The following is a 13,209-nucleotide window of genomic DNA, read 5'->3' as shown; positions in this document are numbered from 1 at the left end:
TGAGAACTAGATGCTTCCCCACTAAAGCTGAACAAAATGGCAACTTTTCTTTTTTTTTAAAATGTAATTTATTGGGGTGACATTGGTTAATAAAATGATACAGGTTTCCGGTATAAAAATCTACAATAGAAAGTTGTCTAAATGCCTTAGTAAGACACATGTGCTCTGAAAGGTGGAAGTTATGCCTGCTGATGTTGATGCTCTAAGACAATGACATCAGTGATGACAGTGTCAGCAGCGTCAGGCTCAGCTCTAGCGATCAGCAGTTTATTTATTTATTTATTTATTTATTTATTTATTTATTTATTTATTTATTTATTTAAAGAATCCCTTCTTTTTTTCTTTTTTAAAATGTATTTTATTGATTTTTTACAGAGAGGAAGGGAGAAGAATAGAGAGTTGGAAACATCGATGAGAGAGAAACATTGATCAGCTGCCTCCTGCATACTCCCTCACTGGGGATGTGCCCACAACCAAGGTACATGCCCTTGACCAGAATCGAACCTGGCACCCTTCAGTCCTCAGGCTGACACTCTATCCACTGAGCCAAACCAATTAGGGCAAGTGATCAGCAATTTAAGCAAAACATGAGCTGTAGGGGCATCCACATCTCTGATAATTCAGGGATCTGCCACATCTATGAGGCTTTTATGGCCCCAATAGTCTGGGCCATGCTGGACGTACCTTCCAGAGTAAAGGACAAGTTACTGCACTTGTACCTCCATCTAATCCATGTTAAATGGATGAAAAGTGCTTTGTGAAGCCTCTGGTGGGACTTAAGAGAATCACTTGCAGACTCCTAGGGTTTGGAGCAAGGCTACATCTCCTACAGCAAGCATGTCAAACTCAGAGGCTAACACGGGCCAAATAAACAGGGTTTAAGTTTATGTGGGGTGCAAAAAAACAAAAGCTTCAATTTTCATTGAAATGTAGGTTTATTTAAATAAAGACATGCTGAATACAACGGGCTGAAATAAATGAGTAATCGTTAACATAAAATAATAGAACACTTTAATAAAAATTAATATTTTTTCTTGAACATTAACTTACCAGACACTGAATAACTACACAAATTAATAAGTGTAACAGAAATAAATCTATATTTCTTGTTCTCCCAAAGTGAAATATTTCCTGTTGCGCATACAAACAAGTCAGTACAAGACAAATGATGTGGCAATAGGCTGCTAAAATATTTGCTGCTAGTATTAGTGGACAGAAATGGTGCATCTGCGTATAAGGTGCGTAAGGGAAATAAATGCAACACGATGATAGTAATCAATCATTAGCGAATGTTGTAGTTCATTATTAATAATTAGAGGCCCAGTGCATGCGGCCCATGGGCCGCAAGTTTGACATGCTTGATCTGCAGCAATAAAACAACAGCTCCTGATTGGCTTCTAGTCCTGAGAAGAGATGGAGAGTCTGAACATGGGCTGTAATGTGACCAGGTAGGCAGAACTCCTCATCGTGACCTGGGTTCTATTACACCCACCAACAGAAGGTCAGGTGAGGACAGCAGCATCCATCACAGATGGAAGTGAAAAATCCTGGATTAGACCAGGAAGTTGTGGCCAAGACCATGGGCACCTACCACTCCAGCCCTGTGACCTGCCACAGAGCTCTCACCTGTGGAATCACAGAAAGTTACTCTCACTAGTCAAAAAAGAGGAAAATGCTTCCCTATTCCAAGTTCATCCAAGCCCTCCATTCCTGCTCCCTCACACCCATATACCATCAGCCATTTCCTTGCCTGTACCCAGGCTCCTAGTCAGACTTACTCACTGACACACAAATCCTCTGGGACATGGCTAACTTGTTGACTCAGCTGAGGCACGCCTTGGGAAATGGGGGTGAGATTTGGCCTTTCATGGCTCTCCCAGGCCATGTGGAAATTGCTGCCCCAAGAGTATGCCCTGAATACCATCTGCACACATCTCTCCTGGGTTGGAGCTGGAGAATGGACACCTCTGGCCCTCATTTTGGTCCTCATCCCCAAGCCTGTCTGTCCTGCATTCCCCACTTTCCCCAGGTTCCATGCCAACCCCTGTTCCAGCCTGACTATTCTGTACTCCAACTCCCTTCCTGACTCAAACTCCCTAAGCTCATCTTCTGTGTTCCTGGTGTCCCCACCCTACAATCCCTCATTGCTTTCCAGACTCCTAACTCCCCACAAAATGCTCATCTCCTCCCCTTTGCTCTCTATCTCCTGTCCCCTGTCCCATATCTCCTGCCAAACTGTACATCTGGTGCTCCAACTTGCCTTCAAGAACTGAGTCTTCAAGAACCTTATCTATTCCTTCAGCCCTGTGTCTTATCTCACACACCCATCCAAGTCTGGGAGAATGGCAACCCTCCCCCCGCCCCCGCCCCTGCCACACACACACACACACACACACACACACACACACACACTGCACACACACGCACACACACGCACACACACACATCACCACAGCAGATCTAGTGGCTCTTCACTCAAAAGTTAGGTCAGCCTCTCATTCATATTCCTCAAACCCATCCTGAGCCCTTCCCAAAATAGCCCACCTGTAGGACACCCTTAGATCCCCTTGAACCAATATAATGCCTAATATCTCCCAATACTCTCCTGGCTTTACCCCTTCTCATCTTGACTCTGAGCAGACCCTAACCCTCCATGGCCCCCATCTATGCCCACCTCTGCTTACCCACAATCCACATCTGGCTGAATCTCCATGGATTTAAGCCAACCACCCCAGAGGAGAGATTTATTTCCCTTTTCCCCTGATCTGTGGACTCTCTAAGGACAGACATGTGGGGTTTGTGAAAACACTGGAAAAAAGATTCAGGGCACTGATGTCTGGCCTGAGCCGCAGGTCACAAAGGGCTAGCTAGACACAGGGTCATCCAGTACAGGCCTGCAGGTGGCTGACGAGACAGGGACCTGCTTATTTGCTGGAATTGTTGAGTTCCATGACAGAATATTTCACAATTCTGAACATTTGTTGACTCAATTCAAGTCTTCTAAGGACTTTCCACCTTCACAACGAATCTGTTTAAACAGTGCAAAAATTTATGCAGAGTTTAATAACATAGAGGAGGGCAGGTGTTTCATTCATATTTCAAATACAAACTGAGCAGCTCACTGTCATAGAAACTGATAAGGATGGTGAGGTCACACTGATAATCCCCAGCATCTTTCCTTCTGAATGGGTCTATGGTGAGGGTTCTGTTGCTCCAGGACAGCTTCATGCTGTTACGTCTCATGTTATTGAAGAACCACTGGGTGAGGATCACAGTTGAGTAGCAGGTCAGGACCACAGCATTCTCATGCCCTGTAACTGTGGTGTTGCTCTCTTGGAGGGTGGGCACTCTTGTGGGCTCTGCGAAAAGATCAAGGACTGATTGAGAGTGGGCTTGAGACTTGGGGTCCTGCTATATTCTGAGACATCTCAGCCACTCACAGTCCCCAGTGAGCTCTGTAAAGGTCACCAGAGGATGGTCCTGACTTCTGCAGAAGGACAATTGTCTTTGTTCAGGTGACAATGTGTAAGGAGAGGGCTGCACTTCTTCTCTGACCCCACATAACCCCAGGGTGACCCCTGACCTGTTCCCCAGACATCTCTGTAATGTCAGCATAGGGAACACCTTCCCCGATGATGTTTCCTATGAATTCATCATCACCTAGTAGTTTTAGCTCATGAGCTTTTATTAATTCTTTCTGTCATTAACTTCAAAAAAGATGAGGTCCCACTCTTTATGTAAAATTCCATGTATGTTGTGGAAGGCAGGCTACCACCTCTGTCCATCTCTGGGGCCAAGGGAACTTTATAGAAAGTGAAAAGGAATTTACCTCTTTTTAAATAATTCATTAGGCAATAAAGATGGCCCAACCAAGTCTTCATGATTTTGGAAGTGGAGAAGTTCCAGCTAAATGACTTTTCAGTCTAAAAGTGCTTTATTTCCTGGCCTGCAGATTGAATATCATGGTAAAATAAGTCTCTAGAGAGAAGTGGTTATAGTTTTAACAAAAGACAGGAGCTATAAGAATAGAAGGAAACTATTCAATATGATAAAGGTTACACATGAAAGCTAACATCTAACCCAACATTCCATAGAGAAACTTGGAAAATGTTACTAACATAATGAACAATACAAGGATGATTTTTTCCCGACTTATTCACTATAGTAGTGGAAGAACTGGCGGGAAAAATCAGGCAAGATGGTAAAATAAGAGGTATCCAAATTGGAAAGGAAGAAGAAAAATTATCTTTTTAAAAAAGACAACATAATCATATATAGAAAACCCTAAAAATTTCACCACACACACACACCAAAAAAAAAAAAAAAAAAAGACCTGATAAAAAAGGCAACGTTGTTGCAGACAAAATCAACACTCAGCATCATTTCCATTTTTTTTCAACAAAAATGAACAATGCCAAAATAAAATTAAGAGAACAGTTCCATTAAAAATAGCATCAGAGAGACTAGAATACTTAGAATTAAGTTAATTAATAAGATGAAGATATATTCACTGAAAACTACCAAATGTCTCTGAAAGGAAGTAAAGAAGAAACAAAATAACAGGAAAAACATCCATGTTCACAGGGAAGATTTATTTCCATTCCCCAGGTTCTGGATGTGGATTCTCTATGAACAGGCACCTGGCGATTGTGATAGTAAAAACAATGAAGAAAACAAAGAATGAGGACACCTGTCTGGCCTGAGCTACAGGTCACGGGGGACACAAAACAGCATCTTTTAGTGACAGCCTGTGGGTGACTGACATTACAGGGACCAGCATGTTTACTAGAGTTTCTAAAGTTTAAGACAGAATATTTGTTCAAATCTCTGTGATCTTGTTCCTTGAAGGTGCAGTGAACATGAATGTGAACACTGTTCATGGCTTGGTCTCTGTGGATGCGTGGCCTTTGAGGCCTGCATGTCTTCTCAGATTCTGGTGCAAAGGCCATCCTGAGGCAACTTGCACCCTCAAAAGCATCTAAGAAGTCATGTCAGATGCTGCTGTGGATGCCAAGTCAGAAGGGAGGCAGGAAAACTGGAGACCTTTATGTGGAGGATTTTAGCCTGATAAGGAAAGAAATTGGAAGATTTGAAAATAAGGTAAGGATCGACAATGTGAGCAAAATGACAGGATCAGCTAGTTACAGGTAGATGATGACAAAGTAAAACATGTGTCCAGCACATTTAAAGAGGCAAGGAAGACATTCTTCAGAACCATGCAATAGGGCAGTGAGATGAAACTCAACACCCCTGAAAGAAAAGGCTGGGGAGATTTTAAGAAAGAAGAAGGAATTATAGGCATGTGTGTTTGAAATGGGATTTACAGAAAGGAAATGTAAACCATCTACTGAAGACCTTGCAGGAGGTTTTTTCACATCTTGGTTGTAAATGTCCCCACCCAAGTTAGGCTCCTACTCTCCCTCAGAGACTGGGACACAGGGACACCAGGAGGATTAAATTTCAAACGGATGGGGCCAGGTCCTTGAGACAGTTATTCTCTGGGTCATAACACTGGCAAGAAGCCATTGAGGAGACATATGTATATTTCAAAATTGCAGACAAAGAACCTGCAATTACTAATTACATTTATGAAAGCAATGGTCTAAGGATGGACGACAAAGGCATGTTGTCAGGAAGAAAGTGTGTAAAGGTTAGTGACTCTCAGGGGACATTAATGCCTCGAGTTCAGAACAAAACTGCTTTCTGTATGGTGGAGGGAAACAAAACTAAATCTCTTTTAGCCAAGACCCAGTTGACATCTTAATCATTTCCAGCAATGTATAAAGAGGTGCAATTTCCCAGCAATTGCTGAACAGATGCAAAGTAGCTGAGAGTTCCTGAACACAGCCAGGATCTGATCTCCCAGAATGCTGTGCTTCTAGATTTCTCCATGGAGACATGACATTGCTCTCTACAGTCACCTTCGTTTTGACCACAGGTCACCTCCAAGGAAGAAGCGTATTCTCCATCCTACACCATGGCTGGTGTCACTGGATTTGGCCTGATTAGTGACCTAAGTGCAGAGGAACTGACATTTACCACATAATTTGCTCTGATGCAGGTTTTTCTCTGAAACCGAAGATGGGAGTTCTAAAGGCCTCCTGAGGTTAGGAAGCCTCACCCTCTAGCTTTGGGTACTGCCCTCTTCTCCAAGATATTCCAAAAGCCCCGCAGGTCAAATTTAGCTCCATGAAAGGTGAGGTCATTTCTAATTCTGTGGGCATCAGTCTGAACTAGGACATTTGAGCCAAAACCTTGGTTGTGTTACTAAGGTTTCCAATTATACCCTATTAACAGGGAAGACAGAATCCTGTTTACTTTATGCAAATAAGTCTATAGCTTTATAAATAAGAATATTCAGAAAGACTTAAGAATTTTTTTGAAATATGTCAAACAGGGGGAAAAAAAAGATCGGTGTTATTACCCACATGGGTGTCCTCCTGTCCATTCCCATTACCAACAACAGTGGCAGGGCATCCACTACATGTCCCCCTGGAGGAGGAAGAGAGCTTGGATTTATGCAAACTCATCACCTGCACCCAGCGTAATCACAAGCCACTGCCATTCTCTTGAAAGACTCAGTTTCACCTCCACTGTAGAGATGATACAGCTTAGACCACACTGAGGTGGGATCTGGTATAGACTATCACCTTAAGTCAACAATAATGACAATGTCAGCTCTCTTTTTTGAGCATTTATTGACTCAATGCAAATCTTCTAAGGACTTTCCACCCTCCCAACAAATCTATTTAAAGGGCACAAAAGAATATTCAGAGTTTAATAACATATAGGAGAGGAGGAGGGTCACTAATATTTTACATCCAGCTCAACCGCATCACTTTCAGCAGAACTGATGGGGTTGGACACTTCACACTGGTAGTTCCCAGCATCCTCCCTCCTGACAGGGTCTATGGTTAGGGTTCTGTTGCTCCAGGACAGCTTCATCCGCTCCGTCAGCTGCAGATTCATGCCATTGAAGAACCACTGGGTGGAGCCTGCATTTGTGTAGCAGTTCAGGACCACGGAATCCTTATTCTCCGTGACTGTGGTGTTGCTGGCTTGGAGAGGGGGCACTCTCACTGGCTCTGTGAAGAAATAGAAAGCATGGCTAATTGAGAGTGGGCTTGGGACCTGCGCCATACTAGCTCCTCAGACATATTAGCCACTCAGAGTCCCCAGTGAGCTCTGTAAGGTCACCAGAGGATGGTTCTGATCTCTGCAGCAGGACAATTGTCTTTGTTCATGGGATGATGTGTAGGGAAAGGTTGCACCTCTTCTCTGAACCCAGATCACCCCTGACCTGTCCCCATAGACATCTTTGTAGTATCAACACAGGGTATCCTTCCGCAGCCCACGTGTCCTATAACCTCACTGTAAGGTGGAGTTTTCCTCTCATGAGCGTTTACTGATCCTTTCCTACAAGTTCTTTCGACTTAAAAATAACATGTATGTTGGGAAAGGCAATCTTACCACTGGTGCCCACTACTGGGGCCAAGGGGACTTTACAGAAAGTGAACGGGCATTTAATTATTGTTAAATAAGTCATTAGGCAATAAAGATGGCCAAACCTAGTCTTCGTGACCTTGGATCTGGATAAGTTCCATCTATAGGATTCGTCAGTCTGAACAGGACTTTATTTCCAGGCCTGCTGATTGCATATAATGGTAAAATAAATCACTAAAGGGAAGTGGTTATGATTTTAACAAAAGACGGGGACTGTAGGAATAGGAGGAGATTACTAAATATGGTAAAGACCACACAGGAAAGTCCACAGCTAACACATAACTCCATGGAGAACCTCTGAAAACAGTACTAAGGTCATGAATAAGACAAGGATGCTGTTTTCCCCTAATCCAACCAGTCAGGATAATCAGGCAAGAAGATGAGATAAGAGCTATCCAATTTAGAGAGGAATAAGAAAGTATCTTTTTTAAAAAGACAACATAATCTTATTGTAGAATACCCTGAAGATTTCACCACATACATACCTAAAATAACTATTATAACTAATATAAAAGATGAAGTTGCCAGAGAAAAAATCAACACTCAGCATCATTTCCATTCTTTAAACAAAAATGAGCAACCCTCAAATAAAATAAATAAAACAGTTCCATTTACAATAGCATCAAAGAGACTAGATACTTAGGGTTAAACATAATAAGGTGGAAGATGAATACACTGAAAACTACCAAACATTTCTGAAAGTAAGGAAGAAACAAATACCTGGAAAGACATCCATGTTCATTGATTCCAAAACCACCAACTAGCTACATATTTGAAACAGTCCCTATCAAAATCCCAATTAATTTTTTTCAGAAAAAAAAAATCCATCCCGGAATTTATGTGGAATTTCACTGGATTCCAAACATTTGCAACAATCTTCAAAAGGATGAATTGGAGGTCCTAAATAGACACCTTTCAAAAGAGGACATTCAGAAAGCCAAGAGACATATGAAAACATCCTCAAAGTCACTAATCATCCGAGAGATGCAAATCAAAACAACAAGGAGGTACCATCTCACACCTGTCATACTGGCTATCATCAACAAATCAACAAACGACAAGTGCTGGAGAGGATGTGGAGAAAAAGGAACACTTGTGCACTGCTGGTGGGAATGCAGACTGGTGCAGCCACTATGGAAGACAGTATGGAGTTTCCTCAAAAAACTGAAAATGGAACTCCCATTTGACCCTGTGATCCCACTTCTAGGAATATATCCCAAGAAACCAGAAACACCAATCAGAAAGGATATATGCACCTCTATGTTCATAGCAGCACAATTCACCATAGCTAAGATCTGGAAACAGCCTAAGTGCCCATCAGTAGATGAATGGATTAGAAAACTGTGGTACATCTACACGATGGAATACTATGCTGCTGTAAAAAGGAAGGAACTCTTACCATTTGCAACGGCATGGATGGAACTGGAGAGCATTATGCTAAGTGAAATAAGCCAGTCAATAAAGGAAAAATACCACATGATCTCACTCATTCATGGACAATAGAGACCATTATAAACTTTTGAACAATAATAGATACAGAGGCAGAGCTGCCTCAAACAGATTGTCAAACTGCAGCGGGAAGGCCGGGGAGGGTTGGGGGACAGGAGGTAGGGGGGTAAGAGATCAACCTAAGGACTTGTATGCATGCATATAAGCATAACCAATGGACATAAGACACTGGGGGACAGGGGAGGCTAGGGGACTGTCTAGGGCGGGGGGGGGGTAGGAAATGGACACAAATGTAATACCCTTTGTATTACTTTAAGCAATAAAAAAAATAAAAATTCCAAATCAATCAGGAAAAGTTGTCAACTACAAAAAAAAAAAAAAGAGAGAAATTGGAGGTCCCACAGTTACTAATTTCAAATCCTACTACAAAGGGAAAGTGACCAAAATAGTTACACTGGCATAAAGACTTCTATTTGTCAAAAGACACAATCAAATGGTTTTGATAAAGGAGCCAAGAACTGTTCAATGGAGAGGGGACAGTCTTTTTAACAAATGCCGTTGAATAGCAATATCTACATACACAACAATTCAGTCAAAATGGATTGAATCCTAAAGCTAAGAACTAACATGATAAAACTCTTAGAAGAAAACATAGGGGTAAGCAGTATGGCATTGGATTTGGCAGTAATATCTTGAATATGAAACTAGAAACTCAGGCAAGAAAAGATTAGATAATTGAGATTTTTGACAAAATGAAACCTTCTGTTCATCCAAGGACACAATCAACAGAATGAACGGTGATCTGTGAAATGGTAGAAAATACTTGGCAAATCATTAATAGGATGAGGGGTTAATATACAGAATAAATAAAGATCTCCTACAACTCAACAACAGCAACACCAAATAAGCTGATTTAAAAACGGGCAAACCTCATGAATACACATTTCTCCAGAGAAGATATACAAATGGTCAATAAGACCATCAAAAGATTCTCAACATCACTATCATTAGAAAAATATAAATCAAATCTCTCAAAGTTGATGCTTGTGATATTGAGTGTGGGTAACTCCACTGAGCAGGTAACAGGATAACACTGCCCTGTGGGACACTTGAGTCTTCCAAGCCTTCTTCAATCAGAGATGGCACCTCTCACCTCTCAGCCAACTTAAAGGAATAAGGGCGGTCTATGTATCATAAGACAAATGCCTGGAGCTCTGAACACTCAGAGAACTTAAATCCTCTATGTCTGGGAGAAAGCACAGCCTTTCTCAGGAGCCAAGACTGTTCAATGGAGAAAGGACAGTCTTTCAACAAATGAAGGGAACCATTCAATAGATTAGCAGGATTTGGTTGTGGAAAAACAGAGAACCTAGAGTTAGAGACACCTCCTACCCCCCTAATCCTCCCACACCTCTCCTAGTTCTTCGACTGACCAGCTGACTGCAATTTTTTTCTAGCTGCACAGACCTTCATTGCCCAGCTGAGGTGTGTTTCTAAGAGGCACCATTTCCCAGGACATCTTAAAGACTCAGATTGGAGCAGAAACAAAACAGGGTCCAGGATCAAACCTGTGGTCAGTTGACTACTCAGGGCCCGGGGCCAAGAGCTGTGTCAGGCCTTCCCAGGTGAGTGTGACTGACATGAGCCAGTGAGCCAATAAATGATAGAGCAGACCCCAAGGAATGAGCCAGAAAGGAGTGAAGGGACAGGCAAGATCTGATTGTGGCAGCAGAACCATATGCTTTGCCCTTGGTCATTAATGTCATTCTCCCTCTGCGGAGGGCAAGTGAGGCATGTGCAGATGCAGAAGGGGTGATGAATGGCAAGAGGGGAGCATGGATTGCTGACATTCGGACCCTTGTGGACCATTTGTGTTTGGTGGTTATGAGATAGAAATTTGGAAAGACCTTAAAATTCCCCCATATGCAAAACTTACTCTTAATACCCCAGGGCCTAAGAGCAAAAGCAAGAAGGACTATTTCTCTAGAGAACAGCAAAGGGTCTGAAACATGGGTCTCAACCCCTGGAGTGACAGGGAGCCTTTCCCATGTGGCCAGCATTTCAAAGACTCTGCATCCAGGTTTCAGCCTCTGAAGATGTTTTAGCTCATTCCTTCCTTCAGTAGCCATTTATTTCTTCCTAATTCATCAAAACAACCGAGTGTTACATCTTCATCCCTTAGCTGGTTACAAGAGTGAATGGGGAGCGAGCAGGCAAAGTCCTTTCCTTTATATCCAGTGGGAATGACACCAACACATGAGGAAACAATTCTGTGGTTTCACCTCCAGTGCAAGGAGGGGTGTATCAGCCACCTGAGGGAAAAGTCTGGGTGTTCCCAGCACTGACTGATTGTTATGGTAGGTGATTTGGTTCTAGAGTACAAATAAATTAATTCTCCATTTGGTGTTATTTTCTAGACCGCAATCTCTCTCTCTGAACTGGGGATGCCTAATGAAGATCTAAACCAGTGATGGCGAACCTAAGACACGCGTGTCAGAGGTGTCATGCAAACTCCTTTTTTGGTTGATTTTTCTTTTTTAAATGGCATTTCAATATATAAAATAAGTATCAAAAATATGTCTTTGTTTTACTATGGTTGCAAATATCAAAAAATTTCTATATGTGACACTGCACCAGAGGTAAGGTAGGGTTTTTCAAAATGCTGGCACGCCAAGCTCAAATGGTTCGCCATCACTGATCTAAACCAATGTTTTCTTTAGGGATCCCTCTAGGATGGAGGACAGATTATGGCTACAGACAGACCTTGAGTCACTCTCATGGTCTGTGTGGCTCTGATTTAGTGACTATATCTCCCTGTGCCTTGGTTTCCTCTCAATGCAGTACAATGAATATTTGACTGTCAGAGTGTCAGGGTATTAACAATAAAATATTCACAGTATCTGACTAAACATTGGGACAGGGGAGCTGCTGAAATGAGAGGCATCTGATATTGTTCAACTCCAAGAGAGAATATCCTGGGCTGATCCCTGGTGGATGAGGAGCTGCCAGGAGCATCTATCTTTTCTCCTTTTTGTTCCCTGTGATTCTGACCTTTCTCTGGACTCTCCTAAATGTTTCAGTGTAGTTCAGAAATGGCCTGGCGACCTTGTCCATCTGTGCTAGCCACACACAGTCTCAGGTGAAGCACCACCCCTATCCAGATGTGGCTCATGGGCCTGAGGTCTGGCTTCTGAGCAGCTCAAAAGCCTTGTGACTCAGACACCTGGGAAACCATTGCGCGCACTCAGCCCTTCCCAGGAGGTTAACCCCAACCTGACACAGGATCCCCAGGGTCCCTGGGGTCAGAAACCCTGGGGCAGGGGTATAGGCAGGGCTGCCAAAGCTGAGCTTCTTTATGAGGATTGCAGGGGGCTCCTCAGGATGGGTCCTGGCTGAGCCCTGCAGGGTCTTTCTCAGGGTCATGGTCATGGGAGGGGCCGAGGGAAACGGATTGAGATTGGTCTCTCTCTGCTGAGTCTATCCCATCAGACTGGCCCTTCTCTCCATGGAGAATGTCTGCAGTGCTGGAATCCGGGAAGGGAACTCTGATCTTAGGAAGTTTTTCTCCACTGTGTGTGTCCTGCACTAAATGCCCAAACCCAACCTGGGACATGATGCAGAGGGGGATGGAGGCAGAGTCCAGGGCTGTCAGTCCTTTGTGTTCACCCACCCAACACCCAGAGGTCAGAGAACAATCACTCACTGTATACATTGAGCCGTCCAAATCCTATTTCTTTTATATAGCCTGGAAGGTAGACTGCTACGGTGTAGATTCCTGTGTCCTTCAGGGAGACCCCCTTTATCAGCAAGGATCCATCAAAGTTTATGTGCTCTCGACCGCTGTGTGCAGGCCCTGTTCTATGTCTTAGGGATGTTCCAAGACGTGCAATCTTATGTTTGTAGTTTGCCCCTTTTCCCCTGTACCACACGAAGCCTCTATCATCGGGAGGCATATTGCGGATACGTAGAATCACATCCGTCCCTACGGCAGCATCGGTTGACACAATAGCGAGTTGGGCAGTGGTGGGCAAGCTCCAGAAATTTAAGAGTGAAACTAGGAGGGAAGAGAGAAATTGATCAATATTTGGATGTATATGTTGGGTTGGAAAGATGAGGCCCTGGATTTGGATCAGGTCTCTTCATCTCAGCCTTGGTGTGTGTGTGCGTGCGTGTGTGAGTGTGTGTGTGTGAGTGTGGTCAAGGTCAACAGCATGACCACCAATATTTCAGCACCTGTGAACCGGTTCCTTTTTCTGT

General features: G+C 43.1%; 1 protein-coding gene across 1 annotated transcript; it reads right to left on the bottom strand.

The window, feature by feature from the left end:
* Nucleotides 1-6,807: 6,807 nt before the first annotated feature.
* On the bottom strand, nt 6,808-12,905 carry LOC132217330 (carcinoembryonic antigen-related cell adhesion molecule 21-like). Its single transcript, XM_059667438.1, has 2 exons — nt 12,656-12,905; nt 6,808-7,085 (listed from the first exon to the last, which is right to left on the bottom strand). Exons 1-2 carry the CDS (start codon nt 12,903-12,905, stop codon nt 6,808-6,810), a joined length of 528 nt encoding a protein of 175 aa, XP_059523421.1.
* Between the last annotated feature and the right edge of the window lie 304 nt (nt 12,906-13,209).

This window comes from Myotis daubentonii, chromosome 15 (assembly GCF_963259705.1).
Source record: "Myotis daubentonii chromosome 15, mMyoDau2.1, whole genome shotgun sequence".
In the NCBI taxonomy this organism is placed as follows: domain Eukaryota; kingdom Metazoa; phylum Chordata; class Mammalia; order Chiroptera; family Vespertilionidae; genus Myotis; species Myotis daubentonii.
Note: the sequence above shows the minus strand (reverse complement) of the source record. Positions and strands in the feature narration are given on the sequence as shown.